General features: G+C 42.8%; 1 protein-coding gene across 1 annotated transcript; it reads right to left on the bottom strand.

The window, feature by feature from the left end:
* Positions 1 to 422: 422 nt before the first annotated feature.
* Positions 423 to 5,766, bottom strand: HRH3 (histamine receptor H3). Its single transcript, XM_072633365.1, has 3 exons — positions 5,214 to 5,766; positions 2,450 to 2,616; positions 423 to 1,386 (listed from the first exon to the last, which is right to left on the bottom strand). The coding sequence occupies exons 1-3, from the start codon at positions 5,452 to 5,454 to the stop codon at positions 505 to 507; spliced, it is 1,290 nt and encodes a 429-aa protein (XP_072489466.1). The 5' UTR covers positions 5,455 to 5,766; the 3' UTR covers positions 423 to 504.
* Positions 5,767 to 21,377: the final 15,611 nt, after the last annotated feature.

Raw genomic sequence — 21,377 nt, 5'->3', positions numbered from 1 at the left:
CACACACACATACACACACACACACACAGCACTTTAAAAAACCTCAACTTGATAAACTTTAAAAAGAGAAAGACAGCTCAGTAACACCAAGAAGACCCAGAGTATCTGTACTAGAATAACCCCAGCAATCTCCACCTCCTATTTGCTCTCCTGGGAGCAGCTGTTTTAAGCTCAGACTATAAGAACCCATGGGCCAGCTCCTGACAGTGTGAAGCCTTTATGGCTGGCACCAGACTCAAACAGCAACCTTTGATGGACCAAAATGGGGCATGCAAAAAAAAAAAGCCACGCCATCCCACAGAGACTTGGGGGATGCAGCACTGAAGAGCTGCTGAAGAAACCATAATGGCAGCCTGCCCATTCTGCACAAGAAAGTAGTCCATCTCTCCTGACCTCTTCGAGGGCTAACCAGCTACAAATGGGTCCTTTAGTAAGAGACCCCTTACTGCAGTGCTGGCAGCATTACCATTCCCTATTTTTCCCCACCTGTCCCCCAGCTTTGAATCATTTCCAGCCATGCTCCAGGGAATTGTGGGGCTGGATTTTTAATTTCTTGGGGCAGAGAAGTTTCATGAAAGCTCTGCGGAAACTATAGTGGCACAAAGGATAAAGGATAGGGTTTACTGCAGAGTTGACCCAGAGCAGCCAGAAGGATGTCTCATACCAGTAATCAGGAATGCAGCGGCCATGGCAGGCAGCCCGAATGATCATTAGGAGGGTGTAGGGGGCCCAGCATAAACCAAAGATGCTCACAATCACTGCCAATGACTTGGCTACTTTCTTGTCTCTGGACAGCCGGAAGCGTTGGGTGATGCTCTGTGACATCATCTTCATCCTTTTCTCTAGGGATGAGGTGGATGCTGAGGGCTTGTAGCTCCTTTTCAAAGACCTCGGCTTTTCAGGAGCATGGGTGGAACTGTTAGAGCTGGATGTGGGTGAGTCTCGGGCACCATCTGGCTTGTCTGAAGGGTGTGCCTCATACTTGTGAAGGTTCAAGGTCTCCCGAGGCATCTTCTGCTCCCACTCCCAGCACTTCAGGGAAAACTTGGGATTTGTTTCTGACTCATGGCTGAAGAGCCTCCCTGGCTCTTCCCGGCCCACATCCAGCCGGTCTCGGGTTCGTTTCTGGATGTTCAGATAGATGCTTAAGTTGAAGAAGGTCACACTGAGGAAGGGTGTGAAGAACTCCAGTGTGGAGGCTGTGATGAGGAAGTACCAGTTGTAGAAAAACTCAGCATAACACTCACCCTCTGGGATGATGCTTCCACCAGACAGGTACTCCCAGCTCAAGATGGCAGGTCCATACAGTAAGAAGGCCAGCACCCACACCAATACCATCTTCTGCACTGCCTGCCTGGTATTGCCTTGCTGAGCACGATAAGCAACCTGAGGAGAAAAAAAGCCATCTCTGCTAGGCTATCACCCTTAAAACAAGGCTGTTTACTTTTTTTTTGCTTTAAAAGATTGAAAACCATAGGATATTAGAACTAGAAGGGATCTTAGTCAAAACATCTTATTCTGTAGCTGGGGCAGCTTCCAAAGAGGAAGGTGATTTCACAAGGTCAATTCAATGAAAGAGTCAGAAGTAGAATTAGTTCTTTTGACTTCCATCCTTTTCACTCTACCACTTTACCAGATTCACTTTGAAATCATCCAATCCTATCCTGGGAACCAGGGAAAGAAAACTAGTAGTTTCTTCCATTCAATTCAACAAACTCTAGGAAAATACAAGGTTTAGGAAATGAGATTCTTCCCCTCATAGAGTTTATAATCTAGTAGGGGATATAGCACATTAGACACAGGTAACCATAATACAAAAATGACTAAGAAAGGTACAAGCAAAGTGCTATGTGAAATCTGAAAGATCACAGAGGAGGTGATATTTAAAACTGGATGGGAGAAGAATGCCAGCCACAATGTGAGCAAACAATAGGCAGTAAATAAATGTTGAATTGAATTGGATCCCCAACTCTCAAGGGCATCTGTTTAAATATGTATTCCCCCAATCTCAAAGTTAGAAGTTCAAAAAAATGTGTTTCTTCCCTTATTGCAAAACATCATAAGACCATAGGTTTAGAGCTACAAGGGATACCAGAAGCTATGTAGTCTAACTCCCTCACTTCACAGATGAAGAAATGGAAGCCCCACTCCCAGAGGTAAGGTGACTTGCCTAAGGTCACAAAGGTAGTATGCAACAGAAATGGAATTTAAACATAAGTAGTTTGATTCCAGAGTCCATGCTCTTTTTATGGTACCATGCTGTAATGACTGTTGCTTAGCACAGTGAGCTACCCAATTCTTTCCTTAGGTCATTGACCTATAGGGGTTGCTCAAGGCATGATGAGACATAGGTTTGCCTGGGTTTTCTGTATAATCTCTGGCTTGGAAGTGGTGCAATGAGGCAGCTTCCCACCTCTTCCTTCTAAACAGTTTGAGCCAGAAAACTCACCGCCCTGGTAACAGAGAGAAACCGATCATAACTGATCAACACAATGTTGAAGACTGAAGAGGTGCAGAGCAGATAGTCAACCACCAGCCACAACTTGCAGAAGCTCCTACCGAAAGTCCATTTCCCAGTCAGCACGTAGGGCACATACAAGGGGATGCAAAATGCTCCTGAAAGGAAAGAATATGGTAGTTTGGAAAAGACCCAAAGATCAGGGAGAATTGAGGGGGAAGGGAGAAAGTAGACAAGCTGCAAATGCAAGGACAGTCGGGCAAGGTGTTCTGCTGGGAAGAGCAATGAATGCTGGATTCAGAAGGTTTGGGTTTGAAACTTAGCTATGATGCATATTGCCTTATGTGACCATGGGCCAGTGATTTAACTCCTTTGAGCCCAAGTCTTTTCCTTTGTAAAATGGGGAATTTTTTCCATATTTCACAGGGTTGTTGTGGGAGGAAATGCTTTGTAAATCTTAAAATGCTATGAAAAATATGAGTTTTATTCATGCCACTCTACAGGGTCAGGCAGCCACAGGATTCCCAGGACTTCTTCAGCCTGATACCTGGTAGCCTCTTTTCCATTTTTATACTAATGTATAAAGGAAAGGCCTCTGAATTCAGGACTCAACCACAGAATGGCCAGGGGAACAAGGTTTGAGCCAGTCATCTAGCAGCTAAACAAGTCAGAAAGGAAATTCCAAATCCCAGAACAAACTAGGGACCCAGATTGTTTGATAAATGGTTGTTGCCCTCTGCTGGGGGAGGGGTTGAAGCTTCAGGCCTTGAAGAGCTGAAGTAGATTCTGCTTTACAGTACGTTCAGCTCAGTTTTTCCAGGTCCTTGAGATTGGCTGGAGGTTGGAGAAGATACAAAAGGGAGGGAAGCAGGAGAAATTCTTTCTAGCCTACATTTTCCCTCTCAGGGAAAATTAAAGGATAAAATGACCACCTCTTGCTGTATCAATGGGAAAAAATACCATTCCAGTAGCTGAGAATCTATAAGTCCCTCATCGCTGGCATTTAGCCACCACTAAGTTGCTTGGCCCCTTTCCTGCTACATTTATCCCATGGCAATAGGTGATAACCATATGGCTGTGGCAGCCTTCAGATCACACCAAGTGTCTTGGCAGGTTTGATGCATCTAGTTCCGTCCTGCAAGTGGGGCTCTCAACAGAAAAGCTTTGCTCCTCCCCCCAAACATTAATCCGTGCAAGCCCCTCCCTTCCAGCCAGTAGGAGCAACAGACTCAAGCTCCTCAGACTCCTACACCAGCTGGAGTTTCTCCCTAAACCCATTGTCTCCGTGAACAGCAGGGGGAGGAGAATTGTCTCCTCTGTCAGCCAGTCGCAAATATTTCTTTCTCACCATTCCCAGAAAGGCACCTCCATGCCTTTCCCCCCTGTCTCCTGCTCCTGGAAGCATCCCTTTCTCCACTTTCTCTGATTACTTTGCAAAGTTTTCATTGATTTCCTCTTCTGAGACTTGCCCCTTCCCCCACTTCCCCTTCTTACCCAATCGGACCAACCATCAAGAACAGTGCCCTCCTTCTGTTTTTTAAAACATGTGGACAAAGAATTTTTTTTTTTCTAGGGCACTGGTTTCGGTGGAGACATAAAGCATTTGCACCTGCTAATGACTGTGGAGAGAACCACTGTATTTGAATTCCGGAGACCGGAGTTCTAATTCCTGCTTACTAGTTAGGTGACCTTGGGCAAGTCACTTCATCTTTTCAAGTTTCAGATTCCCCCTCTGCAATATGAAGATAATAATGTATACTACCTACTTCAGAGGATTGCGAGGATCAAAAGATGAAGCCCTTTTTAAGCCTATATAAATGTCAAACATTACACAACTTGCTACTGTATCCCTTCCCCCCCTTCCTTGCCTCGGGCCTTGGAGCTCAAAGCCTCTCCCTCCCCATCACTTCCTCCTCTGTAGGAGCAGAGAAATGTTAGTACGGCACCCTCGACCCCGACCCCAATTTTCGGGCAACTTCAAGAGGAGGAAAGGTGAGAGAAGCATCTATGCAGCCCTCCCTCCCACGCCCCGCCCCCATTCAGAAGCAAAGGTCGGGGATATTTTTCCCAGTGACAAGCACACACATTCTATATCCCAAGAAATGGAAGAGATCCGGGGTAGGACGACCCATGACTAGGGAACTGAAGCACAATTCCACTGTTTTAGTTCCTCTAGTTACTGGAGTGGAGGGGGCACTAAGTCGTCCTCCCTCCCACATAAGTCTGTTGTTTCTGATTCCTAAATTCCTTTAAGTTTTCTCGCTTTTTCTCCCAGCAGGAAAGAAGAGGAACCAGCACGGGGAACCTCCGCCTACATCTTCCCATCCAGGCCCTTCTGTCCCAAATTTCCAGAACCCCCGGTCTTCTCCTCTTCCACTGTCCTACTCAATTTCACCTAGGTAGTGTATAAGACTCAGCACAGAGGACTCCGGGAAGACTTAGTGAGTTTTACCTCAGGGACCCTAGCTACTATGGTTTCCCTTTCTCCAGTTGCCCAATGTCCTTTGCTCCCAAGGGTCCTATAAACCTGCCGCTGGTACCTCTCTCCCATGAGGCCCCAGCCTCAATGCTACCCCTAACCTTCTTCTTGCACCAGGGTCCAAGGCCACACACATAGCCCGAGCCCTGCACCCAGCGTCTCACACCCTTCCCACAGCAGCCTCAGCTCGAAGAAGCCCGCTCCCCCTGAGGTCTTCAGCTGCCGCCGGTGGGTCACTTGCCCCACTCCCCCTACCCCAGGGTGGGTGTACTTTACCTACTAGGAAATCAGAGATGGCCAAATTGAGAAGGAAGAAGTTGTTCTGCGTGCGGAGGCTGGAGTCCACCACGAAGGCCAGCATGACCAGAGCGTTGCCCACCACGGTTGCCACGATCAGCAGCGCCATCAGCACAGCCAAGACCACGGTCCAGGCGGCAGAGAAGCCGGGGGCTGCAGCCTCTCCAGCACTCGGTCCCCAAGACACATTGAGGGCCCCGTCGGGCAGGGCGCGTTCCATGGCAAGCCGAGAGAGCGCCACCTCATGCACCCCAGCCCCACCGGGCAGAGGGAGGCCCGGCCTCGAAGGAACAGAACCTACACACCTCTAGGGTATGGGCCAGTCCACTGAACGCGGCCCAAACGGGGTGGAGGGTGTTGGCAACAGGTGTCTCCAAGGCGCGGTGTCTTGGCGATGCTACACCCTCTTTGGGCTGCTAAGGGCTAAGATTCGGGCTCCGCCTCCCGCCACTTGGTGTCCGCAGCCCCGCCTCGTCTGGCTCCGCAGCCTCTGGCAGAGGTGGGCCAGAGAGGGTCAGGAAGGCTCAGCAATCTAGAGCGAGAGAGGGAGGGGGAAGGGAACCTGAGTGTGCCAGGCACTCCAAGTGGCCAGAGCAGGGTTGGAGAGAGTGATCGTATACCCGGAGCTGCACGCTTCCTCCCCTCCCCCACTAACTGCTGGTCCCTAAGCCTAGAGAAGTACCCCTCCCCCCTCACGGTTTGGCAGAGCAACTAGGGAAGAGACCCTTCACAGCCTGTTGTGTACCAGGCTGAGCACTCTTTCACTGCGTATTCTTGCACTAGGCTAAGAGCCCCCTCGACTGTCTGCATGTGCATCAAGCTGAGCATTCTCCTTACCGTCTGCGTGTGCACGGTGCTGAGGGCCCCCCCTCATTGTCTGAGAGTATATAAGGCTGAGCTTCCCCGCCCCTTACAGTCTGCCACTGCACGAGGCTGAACACTCTTCTCTGTCTGAGGGTGCAAAGAACTGAGGGCCCCCCTCACTGCTCGTGCATCAATCTGAGAGCCCCTCTTACTGTCTGCTGCTGCACCGTGCTATGTTCCCGGTCACTGTCTGCAGGTGCACGGGTCTGAGCTCCCCTTTTACAGTGTTCGGAGGCACCGACCTGAGCTGCACTCACTGCCTGCTGGTGCACCGTGCTGAAAACCCTCCTTACTTCCTATACCCGCGCCAGGCTGAGCGCCCCTTACTACCTGCCCTGGAACTGGGTTGAGCGCTCCCCTCGCCGGCAGCCAGTGCGCTCGGGCGGAGCGCGGAGCAAGAGTGCGCTCTCAGCCTGCTCCCAAGCCCGCAAGCTCACCCCAACCCCCCACCCCCAACTCGTCCCAGCAGCCTCTTCCATTGGCTGCGGCGCGCTGCTCAGGCACGCCGCCCGCCTGGCTCTCCTCTCTTCGCCCCACCCAATAAGCAGAACCAGCCAGAGAGAATAGGGAGGAGCGGAGAGGTCTGGGAACCCTGGACAGCTCCCCACAGTCCTAGTTGGACTTAGGGTAGTAGCTGCCTTCCAAGACTCAGGACCCCAGGAAGACTCAACTGGGCTCGGTTTGCAGGGATTCAGAGTAATACTCTGTCGGAGAATGCCTGTGGGGACCATATGTGTACCCCCTCCTCAAGTTCTCCCTCTGTCTGAGTGCCAGGACGGAAACCCTAGGCCTCTCCCCTAGGGTCCGTGGTTCTGTGACTACGGGTGCACCAGCCCCACCGTCACGCAATGAGAGTACACTGAGGCTTCGCGTCAGGCTATGTTCCTCCCCCAGTCCTTCTCTCACTCCTACCTTCCACCGACTGTGTGTATTTGGGGGAGGCGGGTCAGTCATTGTCTCTTCTCCCATCTTCCATTCTAACTTCCCCCTCACTCCACAACCTGATCCCCAGACAGCCTTCGAAGGAGGTCCGGGAGCCCCAGCTTATCCTGTGTCCTCTCCTGTGTCTCCTATTTCACTCACGTACACTCAGCAGATGGGATCCAGCTGTGACTCCAACAGCTGCATTTGAAGTTGGAGAAGGTGAACAGAGGATTCACTTCTCTTTTTTATTTTTTATTTTTGGTGGGGGATAGGGGTATGAGGAAATCAGTAGTGGTTGCCGGGTAGAATAGAAGGCAGTAGAAGAATAAAGAAGACATGAGATATTTAAAATAGGAAAGATTTTTTTCAGTGTTTTCATTTCTGAGGGGAGAATTACTACCACGAGTGCAGCAAAGTAAGTTAATCCTTGCCTTAGGATCGAAGGTCTGGCTATTGCGAAGACACCCTCACGGAGAGCTCTGATTCTCCCTAGCAGACTCGGGACAGCCTGCTCCTCTGTTTTTACTGTCCAGTGCTTCCTTCTCCAAAGGCTCTGGACCTTCTAGCCCTACAAAGTCCTCAAACTCATACCTGCCTGTTTCTCACCCCCAACTCTGACAGGAAAACCTCCTCAGGCTCCCATAAGGAGTCTAGGAATGAAAGGGAGCTTCTTGTTCCTCTCTGCAGTAGGACCTGGGGGTGTAAAAGGGAGTAACTTCTTCTGGAACTCAGTTTCCTTGTGTACAAGATTGAGCAATTGGAAAGATAATCTCTTCCAAGCTTTACCATTCTATCATGCTCTTGCTCCTTGCTTCCCTCCTCTCACCATTGGAGAGAAACCAAATTTGAGTATGAGGAAGGAGTTGCTGATCTTGACTATAGGATCAGTGGTGGAAGAGTGGGGACCCATTGTCTCCCTCCCCACCCTCATCCCCTCCTACACAGCTATTGGCCCACCTAAGCTGCTCCTATAATGACCCGGATCTTTGGCTGTTCTCCCTTACACAGAGACAGGGCCTGGCCCTGATACTTCCCCAATTCTTTGAGCCTGCTCTTCACACCCCACTGCTTCCTTCAGGATAGGCAACTACACAGAGAAAGACCTGAGGTCATTGCTGGATACCGACAGGTGAGGTCACTGTGAGCTAGTCAACCTCAGGCTTCAGGATTAACCACAGTGATAGGGAGCCAGCCCTCCAGTGCAAAAATGAGGAAACACACCCAGTCCTAGAAAAAATATGGAGGGAGAAGAAAATGTAAGAGTGTGTGGGGAGAGAGAGAGAGAGAGAGAGAGAGAGAGAACTTTGAACCATATACAAGCCAGAGACACACATAAAGACAAGCATGTGCACACTTAAAAACAGAAATACACAAGAGACTGACCAATGCACACAAAATGGATAGGTAAGCAGACTGACTTCTAGAAAGATCAGTACTTAATATGTGGCTTCCCACCCTACTCCTAACCATATGTGATCTGTGTTTATAAAGGGGAAAAATTTAGCTTTTGCTTTTCTCTCATTCTTCTTTCCCCTCTTCTCTGAGCTCCCTCCATCTCCACTCCTTGAACAATCTGACTTCTTCTTTGACAAGACTGTATTGAAGGCATAGCTTTGAGAAGTCACTGAAGGTAGTGGTGGTGAGGACTAAGGGTTAGAGAGTAGAATAGAGGGCTGGGTGAAGGATGAACTGGAGAAGCATCTGGAGGCAAGCCTAGGAACAAGGGCAGCAGGCAGGGGAAGAGGGACAATTTGCCTCAGGAGGAGTGAACAATTCCACAGCTTTCTAAAGGCTCTCACAGCCTGCTTTAGACAACAGAATTGTTCTTTGGGTCTCTGGGATAGTCGATTTGGTTCTCTGAGTTGGGAAAGGTTTCCTGTGTCTGACTTTCACCCTTCTCTGAAGCCTGCACCTCTTCTGTGGGGCCCTGGTAAGCAGAATATGTGGATATTTGGTTTGCCATTCTAGTAGATCATCCCCTTATCCTTTTGGGAAGGGGGAGATAAGACCTTAACTCTGGACCCCTCCATCCTTTATCTCCACCTTTCTTCCCCTTGTTGGGCAATCAGTACTTAATTCTCACAACCCATGCTCTGGACTGGGGTTGGGGAGGTGATAGTGCTGATCTTTTAATTCTTATCAGAAACACAAGGCATTTTTACACAAAATCTCATCAAAAAGTAGTAAGCAGCAGAACTTGGATTTGAAACCTTACTGTCTCCAAACCCAGAACTCTTTCCACTTGGCCATCCTAAAAAGACCTTAGATAGTCATGTTGTCTAATGCACTCATTCTGCAATTAAGGAAATTGAAGAACTAAGAATTTAACTGACTTATCCAATCTCACAAAGCTAGTAAACTGCAGGGCTAGAGAAGTTGAACCTAGGTCCTCTGACTCCAAATCCAATTCTATGTCATTTTTGTCTCCCAACAAGGTTGTAAACTCCTTGTGAGCAAGAATTGTGTCCTCTAGCTATTCCCCTATAGAACCTGGAACAGGGCTATGCACTGTTACAAAATGAGAGATCACAAAAGACAGTGTTCACTTGCATGATTTTGATTATATGTGGTCAGAAGCCAGAGGAGGGGGGAAATAGATTTGAAATGGGGGTAGAGGGGATTTACAGTCTTATTTCACATTACTCCTTCACTCAATCTGTTTTTTTCAATTATCTGACTACTCCAATGTCTTCCCCCATTTCCCCTCTTTCATACCGTCTCCCCACTCAATTCATAAACTCAAGCTATTTCCCATGGCAGTAATGGACTCCCCTTCTCCCTCTTTGAGTACCTATTGCAACCCCTTTCTTCTTTCCAGGCCCCAACTCAGGTGCCTCCAACTCCATGATCATTTCTCCAAGTTCTCGGACAGGAATGGTCTTGTTGTTCAGTCATTTTCAGTTGTGTCTTGACTCTTCATGATCCTACTTGGGGTTTTGTTGGCAAAGATACTGGAGTGGTTATCCATTTCCTTCTCCAGCTCATTTGAGAGATGAAGAAACTGAGTCAAACAAGCTTAAATGATTTGACCTAGGTCATACAGCTAGTAAGCATCTGAGACCAGAGTTGAACTCAGGAAGATGACTTTTCCTGACTCCAAACTTGGCACTCTATCCTCTGTGGCACCTAGCTGCCCTAGTAATGATCTACCCCTTCCCAGTGTTGCCTTCCTCTCTGTTTGACCTCTCCTAAGCATTTGTCACATTAGAATTTCCTCCTCAAATTTTTACAGACCACTTTGTCTGGATCTTTCCTTTGTCTCTATCACATTCTACCTTGTATTATACTTCTTTTCCATACGATATCCTCCTAGAAGACTGTGAGCAACTTGATGGCAGGAACCATGCTACTTAAAAATTTATCTTTTCCTGATTATCATTGAGTCTTGCATGTAATGAGCATTTGATTAATATTTGTTGAATGGGTAAATGTATTTAGGCACATACCTCCTCCCCCACCCTCAGGCCCCAAGAAGACAATGCACTCTCATGGGCAGAGATTGTGCCACTTTTAACTTTTATGTCCTCATGTACAAGGCATGTACAATGCCTTGTGCAAAATAAGTACTAAATCAATGTCTGTCTAATCTAATTTAATTGAATCTTACTTCTAAACATGACTTCAACTCCTGCAAGTGTGCATATATCCTTGGCCCTCTCTGCTAATCCTTGGCTTCAGTCTGGCTGCCCCATGCTTGGTAATATTTCGCTTTTCAGGAATGTGTCTATCTGGTAATCTCACAAAGAAATCAGAGGAGAACTAGGACTAAGAATCACAGAATCTTATTGTTTAAAGTTCACTTAGAGACCATCTAGTCAAGAACAATTTCCTCTAAAGGATCTCTGAAAAGCAGTCATTCAACCTTTGTTTAAAAACTTCTAATGAGGAGAAGAAGCCCATTATTTTCTAAGATAGAACATTCCACATTGGAATGGCTCTAATGATTAAATATTTATTTATTATTTACTGCAAATCTAAATCTTCCTCAATGCAGTTTGTACCCACTTATTCTAGTTTTGTCATCTGGTGCAAAGTAAGTTTAAGCCTTTTCCCACATGACAACCTTTCAAAAACTTAAAGACTGCCTTCATGTCCCACCCCCTCTGCCCCTGAATCTTAGTTCTACAGGCTAAACAAGAAATACCTTTTCCTTCAATTAATCCTAATTTGACAAGAACTCAAAGCTCTTCACAATCCTGATTGCCTCTTGTCTGAAAGCTAGCCAAGTTATCAACGTCTTCCCTAAAATGTGGCAAGCAGCACTGAATACAATACTCTTCACGTGGAAGCTTTGCCTTTCTTAACGCCACTCAGATTGCATTAGGTTTCTTGGTTGCAGTGTCATGCTGTTGATTCAAAAGAAGCTTGCAGTCCACCCATACCCCCACATTTTCTGTGTATAAGATATTTTCTAATTATGCCCTTCCCATCAAGTACTTATAAAATAGATTTTTAAAAAATATCAAATGTAAGGTTTTGCATTTATACCTGTTCCACTTAGTCTTGTGTATTTTGGCCCATTTTTAACCTGTCAAGATAATTTTTGAATCCTAACTGTCAATAAGTGTATTATGTATCCCTTCTAGTTTTGTGTCATCTGCAAATTAGATAAGCATGCCATTTATGCTGACTACCAAAATGGCGTTACAAATTCCATGCTGTAAAACCTATGAACTTTCCTCATAGAAGAGGCCCTCAGAGCTGATTGCCTTTTATTTTACATACAATTCTTATACACTTGGCTGAGTTCTGGAATACAATCTGGATACAGGTTCTGTTTTTCTTCTGCCATCAATTGTGTAAACTTGGCCAAATTACTTCCCTTCAAAATACTTTCCCTAAATTACTTGGGCTTCACTTTCCTTGTCTGTGAAATAAAGAAGTTTTAGCATGGGTTTCTAAGGTCTCTTCCAACTTTAGTATCCTATGTTTTTAAGCTCAAAGTTTGGCCAAGAAGCAGATAAAAGCCTGAACAGGAGATCAGACTCTAGAGAGATTGAGGACTGTGGTTAGAACCAAGGATAGTTCCCAGTGAAACATTTTGGCTGTAATTTAAAGCAACTATATAGTTTTTGTTTTCCTTGGACAGCTCTTGTCTTTCCCTATTCTGACCTTTCGTTGAAGGGATCCTCTTCCTCAGCTTTAAGGGCCAATATTTTAAGACAAGTTTTGATCCTCTGTTAAAAAAGTTATATTCCAACACACCAAGCAGCCTGTCATGGGTAGTCTGGCAATGCAGCCCTCTCTGGGGTCCTCTTGAAATAACAAATTCCTCTGTTAAATGTCTCACTTTAAGTCATTAAGAACTCAGAGAGTACACATTTATCTGGCGTTTTTCTTTCCCAGCATGAGGAAGCTACCTACATGAGTCAAAGAAAAATCTCAACAACTTATCATGTGCCACATTTCAGGATGGAGTTGGAAGCCTGGAGCAAGTTGAAAGGGGGGTTATAAGAATGATAAAGAGAGCCCTAGAATACACCTGTCACATGGATAAGTTAACAAAACTGAGACTATTTAGCCTGTAAGATGGAATCATAGGGGAGACATCATTTCTGTCTTCAAATATCTCGTGGAAGAATCTAGATTTGTTCTGTTTGGTACCAAAGAGCCACCTTGGAATTAATAGGTAGGAGGAGGGAGGCAGATTTCAGCTCAGTTTAAGAATTTACTAACAACTTGAACAGTCTAACGCTGGAGTGGACAATCTAAAAAGGGTTGTAATTTCCTTGTTACTGTAAGTATTTAAGCAGACTGTCATGGATGCTGCAAGCAGGATTTCTGCACAAGAGAGGAGGTTGGACCAAATGGACTTGAGACTCCTTTTTAAAGTGGGGAATTCTGTAATTCTATGAGTTTTGCAGTTGTGATGAGGGTCATTTCTGAAAATGCATAATCTCATGGAAGGACTCCCCAGTTTAGCAGGCTAGAGTCCTACTGGAAACAGAATCTCAGAATGAGAAGCTAAAAGTTTGAAGGGAGCTCAAAACAGCCTCTAAGCCAACCTGTCCCTGCACACTTCACAGTTTTCTTGGCAGGAGGTCATTTAACCTTGGTTTGGTCACTAATTGGGCTCTTTCTTTTCCTTAACAATCAGGAAAGTATACAAGCAGGAAATAAGGATAATGCTTCAGAATTTCAGGGCATCTACCTTTGATGAAGTGAAAAATAGAAAAAAATAGTCCAGACAGCTACTCTGCCTGAGTTCTGATCCCAGGGAGCTAAGCTCTTCATGACCTAAGCTGAAGGGGTAGGAACCATTCCATCTGGCAAGTTGCTCTGGCCCCCCACACAATCATCTACCTGCTCTTCATGAGCAGACAACAGAATTGGCGGTGGGTACAGACGGAGACTTTCTTTATGTCATTTTGACTCTTCACATCAAATGGACAACAGCTGGATAGGGATGACTCAGAGTGAAGAAAACTCATTGTTCTTTGTCAAATTGAAAAAAGCAGGCAAAAAATTAAAGGCCATAGAAGAGATCATAGGCGATGTTTGACTTATGTGCCAATAATTCAGATAAGCAAAATCCAGGTCTTTCATCTTTGGCCTTCAAATTCACTAATTGATTCTTCAGTCTCTATCCCATTCCTTCATTTAGTTTAGCCAAATTCAGTCTGGAAATGAGTCTGCCTTCTGGCAGAAAGTAGGAGAGGAAAGGAAAGAGGTTATAGGGTCATAAGATTTTAGTCTTCGAAGTGGAAGAGACCTCAAAGACCAGCCATCTAATCCAATCTTCTACAAAGAAGAAAAAGCAGAAAGAGATTTTCCTATTAGATTTTTACTAGTTAAACTGACCAATGACCATGACTTGTAATAGTAAAATTGCTTCAACAATGACTGATTTTTGTGTTTTACACATGTCTAAGTTCTAACAGAATTCAAAAAGCCTCACTTTAAATTGTTCAGTACTTCTGTCAGAAGCTTCTTTAGAATGATCATTTAGTTCAATGATTGGAAATGGTGATGGTGGTGGAACTTGTATTATTCTTCAAAAAAAGAACATAAAAAACTGACTGAAAGATTAGCAGGAAATCTGACTCTAAAGGTAAGGCAAGTTAATTTCAGCTAATACATAGAAAAAAAATTCTAATGCTTTTTTATGGTTCTGAAATCAGTGATTTCAATTATAAATATGTTAGCATGTAGACATATATAGGACTGATTTAATTACAGCATTTTCAAGTGAAAGTTAGAATAATACTGCTGGTATTAGCATACTGCCCTTCTAATTTATAAGCCTATATACAAGCTCATCATTTCGTAGATGAGGAAACTGAGGCCCAAAGAGATTAAGTGAATTGCTAAGGGTTATCCATATAGTAAATAGAAGAGCAAATATTCAAACCTAGTGTTGTAACTAGGGAAGAGTAATCAGACAGAGCTTTTGCCCTTAGGGGCTGACATTTGTGGATGGGGGAGGGACTGAAAATATTTGCACTCCATGAGCATAGAAACAGCTGATTTTAGCACTTTGTTAATAAGAATTATTAATTCAAATAGAAAGCTACTAGATGGCCCACTTCTTCCAGAGAACTAAAAAACAAATGAACTTCTTACTGTACCCTAGCAAATTTGCTGAGTCCCTAAGGCCTTTGTCTCCTCTTTACCTCAAATGAACTTGTCTTAAAAGTTAATTCGAAAGTGTAGTTTATGGTGTTTGCACCAGAGGCAAAGAATGCTACCTATGATTCAGTTGAAACCTAGGTTTTCTGATTCAAAATCCATAACTTTTTTCATTGCATTAAACATATTAGAGACTGGGAAGTGGGAGGAGCTAGTTGTTAGCATGGGAATTAAAAATACATGGTTGATCATTTAAAGTTGATTATTTTGAAATCATTGTACACCGAGTACCTTGGAGAGAGATGAGAACTAATGCACCGTCTTGAGGTTTATTTAGCAATTTAGTACTGACTGAGCCAGAATTTCAAAGACAACAAGTAGTAATGTCTACACTGCACATTAGAAATTTATTATCAGTCAAAATAATGTCTTCAGTATAGAAAGGAAACAAAATAAAATCATTCAAGCCTCTGAATGCCACAACTTTGAAATAATTTATCTTAGCCAGTTATTTGTACCAATTAACCAGGAAATTGCCAAATTTTTCTTTTAAGAGATTAAAGGTGCTGGTAGCACTTCAAAGGAGAGAACTTCCTTGTTCTCAAGGAAAGGAGCTAATTAGCTTCACCGTTATTTCCTGCTGCTTTGCTACCTTCTACTGGGGCTGAGACAAAACCCTAGCCATGACAAGTAAGGCATGGGGAAAAGCAAATTTGAAGGTCCAGTTGCAAGATCATTGTACTCATCATTCCAAACTGATCTAGAATCAGAGCAATGCTTTCTGAAGGACTTGTCAGTGTTATGAATCCTATCGTAGTGTGTCTTCCAGAGAAGATGCTTTGCCTCTCATCTTTGCATGAGCTTATACAAAATACAGGAATGCAGATTTCTTTATATTTTTCTTTTCTTTTTCCCCCAACAATCTAAGTCCGCTCCTAGATGCATGCTAATGAGAAATAAGGTAGTGTATGTGATCAGAATAACTTCAGAGGCTTCTTCTGACTTGGAATGAAAACCAAGACATATTGTAATTCCATCCTTACTGTGGACAGTTGCTCAGGACAATTGGATTTGATGGAATTAAATACAATGATGGGACTTCTAACACGTGAATTGTGCTTGTAGAGCAATGTGACTGCCTGCTCATCAACCATTAGAGAAAGCCTTTGTTGAAGTGGGACTATCCCTAATTGATGGTGCCTAGACACAGCTGTTTCCCATGTAGGGAATGGAGGCGAACTGTACCTGAAGCTCATTCCAAGTTGGGGGAGAGGAGAAAAATGCAATTTTTAAAAGGATGGAGATACACTCACCTCAACAACAAGACAAATTGTACATCAACTTTCTTTGCTCAACTTCAGAACTCATCATTCATAAGACTTAGAGTAGGAAGGGACCTCAGAGATTCTTTGGTTCAACTGTCTCCTTTGAGAAGCTAAGTAACTTGCCAAAAGTTACACAAATAGTACATAACAGGGTCAAGATTCAAACCCAGATCTTTAAACACCGTATATGTATAGTGCTTGTTCCACTGTATCACACTGTCTTTCAGACCTTGTTGGATTTCCAGTTTCTTTGAAATAAAGTTAAACCATCGGTCATGTTCTCTAAATGTAATAGAAAGAGCACATGTCGAGACTTTGATGATCTGCAACACCATTTCAAATGTGAATACTCCTTCCAATGGTACATACCTTTTCATTTGGTATGATTCTTGTCCATTTCCTCTTATAAATTCTCCACAGGGATCTGCCCAAAGTGCAGGAAACTTTTCTCTGGCTCTCTTGTTTTCCAATGAAATATGAGGACTATCTATCAACCATTCCTAGTTTTCATTCCCTTTTCATTCATACAGCTCTCTGATGACAGCCCTCAGCTGCTTCAACATAAAACAGAGACTCAGATAAGTTAAGCAACTTCCTCATTGTCATACAGAGACAAAAATAAAATCCAGATCCTCTAACTTCAAATCTAGTACTCTTTCTACCACTTTAGTAAAACAGTACAAGTCTTCATTGGCAACTAGCACCCACCATATAGCTTTCTATTGTCTTTTGGGTAAACTGCAACTTTAATTCTTCAAAGATTATGTTATTACATGACTCATAGCATTAGAAGACTACTGATATTTTTTTTAAAATGGGCCTTTGTTTCAGGAAGAAACTTAAGGTCTTTAGAAGCAGCACACAATCTCTCAGAGTCAATCAAACCCATTCTAATCCTCTTGCTTAATTCTTGGTCCAGTTCATTTTCCTTCTGAAGTATCTATTCATAGTTACAGACTAAAAGACTAGCTCTATGTGTTGCCCATTCAGTTGACAATCACAGTCTGGAAAATAAATATCCTTCATTTGTTTTTTTCTTTTGTGGATTATTAGACCAAAATATTTTGAGTAATAGCAAATATCATTTAGGAGAATCTGAAGTGTACTTGGACTTGGTGCAGCTAGCACAATGTAATCTACAAATGGAAGTATCTAGAGGACCCCTCTCATCTATAGCAAGGATGCTTGATCATTTTTTGTGTTTCCCATTGGAAATCTGGTTAGAGTCTATAGGTACCTTCTCAGAAAAATTTTTTAAATGCCCAAGATAAAATACAAAGGATTATAAAGGAAACTATATTAAAAATAAATGTGGACAAAAGCTACTGGGAAAACTGGAAAGGAGTTTGGAAGGAAGTAGGCATAAGACCAACACCTTACACTATATACCAAGATGAGATCTAAAACAGGCATAGGGAACCTGAGGCCTTGAGGAGGCCACATGTGTATCTCTAGGTTCTTGGGCATGGCCTTTCAACTGAGTCCAAATTTTAGAGAACAAATCCTTTTATTAAGGGGATTTGTTCTGTGAAGTTTGGATTCAGTCAAAGGGCTGCACCCAAGGATCTAGCGGGTCACATGTGACCTCAAGGCCACAAGTTCTCCATCCCTGGAAATGGATACATGATGCAGATATAGAGGGTGATATCATAAGCAAATTAAGGGAGCATAGAATGTACTTTCATACCTATGGATAAGGGAAAAGTTTTTGACCAAACAAGAGATAGGGAGAATTGTGGGAAGTAAAATGGATCATTTTGATTAAATGAAATTTAAAAGGGCTTGCACAAACAAAATGAAGGCAGCCAAAATTAGAAGGAAAACAGGAAATGGGCGGGGGGAGATTTGCAGCAAGTTTACCTGATAAGGGTCTCATTTCTTAAATATACAGAGAACTGAGCCAAATTTATAAAAATATGAGCCATTCACTAATTAATAAATGGTCAAAGAATATGAACAAGCAGTTTTCAGAAGAAATCAAAGTTATCAATAGACACATAAAAATGCTCTAAATTACTATTGATCAGAATAATATAAATTCAATCATCTCTGAGATACTATCTCACAGCTATCATATTGGCTAATATGACATAAAGGGAAAATGATAAATGTTAAAAAGGATGTAGAATAATTGGAATATGTGCACTATGGGTGGAGTTGTGAATTAATTCAACTATTCTGGAGAACAATTTGGAACAATGATCAATGGGGTATAAAACTTTGACCTAACAATACCAAGTCTGTATCCTAAAGAGATCAGAAAAAGGAAAAAGGACTTATTTGTTCAAAATTATTTATAACAGGCCTTTTTGTGGTGGCAAAGAATTAGAAACTGAGGTGACGTCCATCAATTGGGAAAATAACTGAACAAGTTGTGGTATATGATTGTGATGGTATACTCTTGTGCTATAGGAAATGACAAGCAGGATGCTTTCAGAAAAACTTGTAAAAATTTATGTGAACTGATGCAAAGTGAAGCGAGCAGAACCAGGAGAACATTTTACACAGTTAGCACCAATATTGTAAAGATGATCAACTGTGAAAGACTTAGCTACTCTGATCAAGACAAGGATCTAAGACAACTCCAAAGGACCCATGATGAAAAATGCTATCCACCCCCAGGGAAAGAACTGATGAACTCTGCTGACTGAAGCAAACTTTAAAAAAAAAATCAACTTTCTTTCATTTTCTATGTGTTTTTTCATTTGAAAAATGCTAATATGGAAATATGTTTTGCATGCCTTTACATATATAATTGTTATCATATCTCTTCTCAAGGGATAGGGAAAGAGTGGGAGAGAGGGAGAGAATTTAGAACTCAACATTTAAAAAATGAGTATTAAAATAATTTTTACAGTATTTGGGTAATATTTAACAAAATAAATAAAATATGTTTTAAAAAATAAATGGATTTCCCCCCATCCAAGTTTATAAGCTTTCTTTGCTTAGGCTTAGAACTCATCATTCATAGGATTTAGAGGTCTAGCTCTCTCTTTAGAGGACTTTAAAAATCCTCAGTCCAATCCTTTCATTTGAGGAAACTGTCTTCCTGTGGCTACTTGAGGGTTGTAGACCCCAGGTTAAGAACTCCTGAAAGAAAATCTCTTTTTTATTTGGACTCTATGTTGGTCATCCTCCATAACTGAAACAAATTATTTGGAAAGAATATAACTCTATGTTTTTATGCAGTGGGTCCTTTTGCAAAGTTCTCTGTTGTTACATCTTTCAAGGAATGTTGTATGATTTTGACATTTGTATGGGAGACACCTTGTTGAAGAAGAGTCTTTAACACAGCATTTTTCTCTACCAAATAAAATGCTTTTTTGTAGTCAACAAACAATAAGGAAAGTGGGATCTTGCATTCTCTGCTCCTTTCAGTCAATTTCATGACTGTAAAGGTACAGTCTGCTGTAGAATTATCATTTGTCAAAGTCTGCCTACTCCCTCTTCATCCTTTCATTAAGGATGCCCTCGATATGTGAGTAGATTATTCTCACAAAGATTTTGTAGAGAAAGGAAATTAGTTATAGGGGGTCTGAAGTTTTGGACATTTCAATTTTCTTTTCTGGTAATATTAAGGGCCTAGGTTTTTGTCACTTATAGGATAAGAAAGGTGGACTGAATGATCTTTAAAATTCTTCCTATCTCTAAATGTTCCTGTGATCCTATGATCTGTGAGTTGCTCATTGATGCCCCACTGGTTTCATCTCTGGACATGTCCTAGGTTTCTGTGACTTATGTGACTCTGTGTTCCTTTCTCTGCTAAGCTACCCCCTCTACCCACACAATTTGCCTTTTATTTCTGAACTCTTGAAATGAAACTTTTTTGCTGTGAACTCTTCCATCTTGAACAGTTTGTCCCCATGAGACATCAACTAGTGCCATGGAGGAGAATACTTAGTTGCAGTCCATTGGTCTCTCTCTTGAAGGAAGGGGGAAAGAGAAGGATTAGATATAATGTATCCCTTTGGGATATTTATTTATTTGCATATTTATTCCAGTGACAGTACCAGTTCTCAAATCTTATTAGATATCCTCTTTGGGAACGACCATCAGAGCCAATTTACTAGGAACATTAATATAATTACTCTAGATCCATACTCCACAATATAGTACAATTCTGTTTATAATACAGATTCAGAGAGTTCATGGATTAAATCACATCCCCTGAACCAGAATGCTCCATAGAAGTCCCATATTTCATTGTTAGAATATAAGGTGAGGATTAGTCCCAATAGCAGCCTTGTAAACAGGTTCATCTGTGTTGATGCACAAATAATGTCTCCTGGACTCATCTCTCTCTTCACAGATATCTTGGCTGGTTCAGGTTTAGGGTGGCAGAGCTCTTTTTGTGATTGAAAAAGAAAGAGAGGCTCTGGCAATTCAAACATCAAAAGAAGACAGTGCCTTAAATTGTAGGACTCGCTTGACTTTCTGTTTCCAGGGAGTATTGGAAAAAAATCACTTTGTCTCTGACCAATAGGCTGATCCTTAGAATTGGGCCCTGTAATATGTATTACTTGACCCAGAGGCCAAGCTTGTCTTGCACTTTCCCTGAAAGAAAACAGTCCTTAATGAGAGGGAAAAAAACAGACATGGGAAAGAAAGCATTGCTTTCCAAATAACTTCTATGTAATGCTAACCAGGGCAGGCAGTCCTCGATTCGTGAATGTGTGTTCCTGAAAAGTAATTTTGACACAATACATTTTTAAACTGAATCCCGTTTTGCCGTTGCTCTGCATTACTATTCCAACAATGCTTTACTTTTGCTTCTGAAAGATCTATAATAGGGAGTTGCCCAAATACTTTAGTCTTAAGTAAAGTCCTCTAGCCTTACTTAAGAAGCAAATCATCCTATGGAAAAAATTTATGCATTGGGAGTGGGGCTTAGAAACCCTTTGGGGGAATAATTTTAAATATTGGGTTTTCTTAAAGTATATAACCTATTCTTAATAGTTATATCTGTTATTTCAGAGAAACAAGTAAACTAATTTTACTTTGGTCCAGGGAACTGGATGACACAAGGCAGGCTAACTCTGTCAGTATTAGTACTACATAGCTGAGCCTTTGAGTTAGGACATTATATTATACTTAGCATTTCTGCCCTTGACAAAGTTATATGCAGCCAGGATATTTAAACAGGAGAGGCAAGGCAATTACAGATGTGTACATGAAATGTGCCCCGTTATAATTCTGTGCATGCAAAGCTCTGTTGTATGAAGACAGAGAGAAAGGTTGAACTCTGGATTTAGCATGTGGCTACCTTTGTGTATATGTACCAGTGTGCTCTACTGATACATTCACCTTTTGGGGAAGGCAGATAGGAGAAGAGCCGTAACTTTATGTGTCCTCCCCTCAAAGCGCCTTTGGCTAAGTGGATACTATGTTATTCCAAGTGTCCAGGTTCAGCCAAAGCTTCTGTTGCTTCCTAATTATGTTGCTGTATATGGTTAGAGTAATG

This window comes from Notamacropus eugenii, chromosome 1, assembly GCF_028372415.1.
Source record: "Notamacropus eugenii isolate mMacEug1 chromosome 1, mMacEug1.pri_v2, whole genome shotgun sequence".
In the NCBI taxonomy this organism is placed as follows: domain Eukaryota; kingdom Metazoa; phylum Chordata; class Mammalia; order Diprotodontia; family Macropodidae; genus Notamacropus; species Notamacropus eugenii.
This window is presented reverse-complemented; position numbering and strand designations above follow the sequence as displayed.

Bases quoted from the DNA above. Each gene is read 5' to 3' on its own strand.
- HRH3 (XM_072633365.1), bottom strand. From the start codon at position 5,454: ATGGAACGCGCCCTGCCCGACGGGGCCCTCAATGTGTCTTGGGGACCG. The intron at 2,617-5,213 runs GTAAAGTACACC...CTTTCCTTTCAG, and splicing joins CATCTCTGATTTCCTAGTAG to GAGCATTTTGCATCCCCTTG. The intron at 1,387-2,449 runs GTGAGTTTTCTG...TTTTCTCCTCAG, and splicing joins TTCTCTCTGTTACCAGGGCG to GTTGCTTATCGTGCTCAGCA.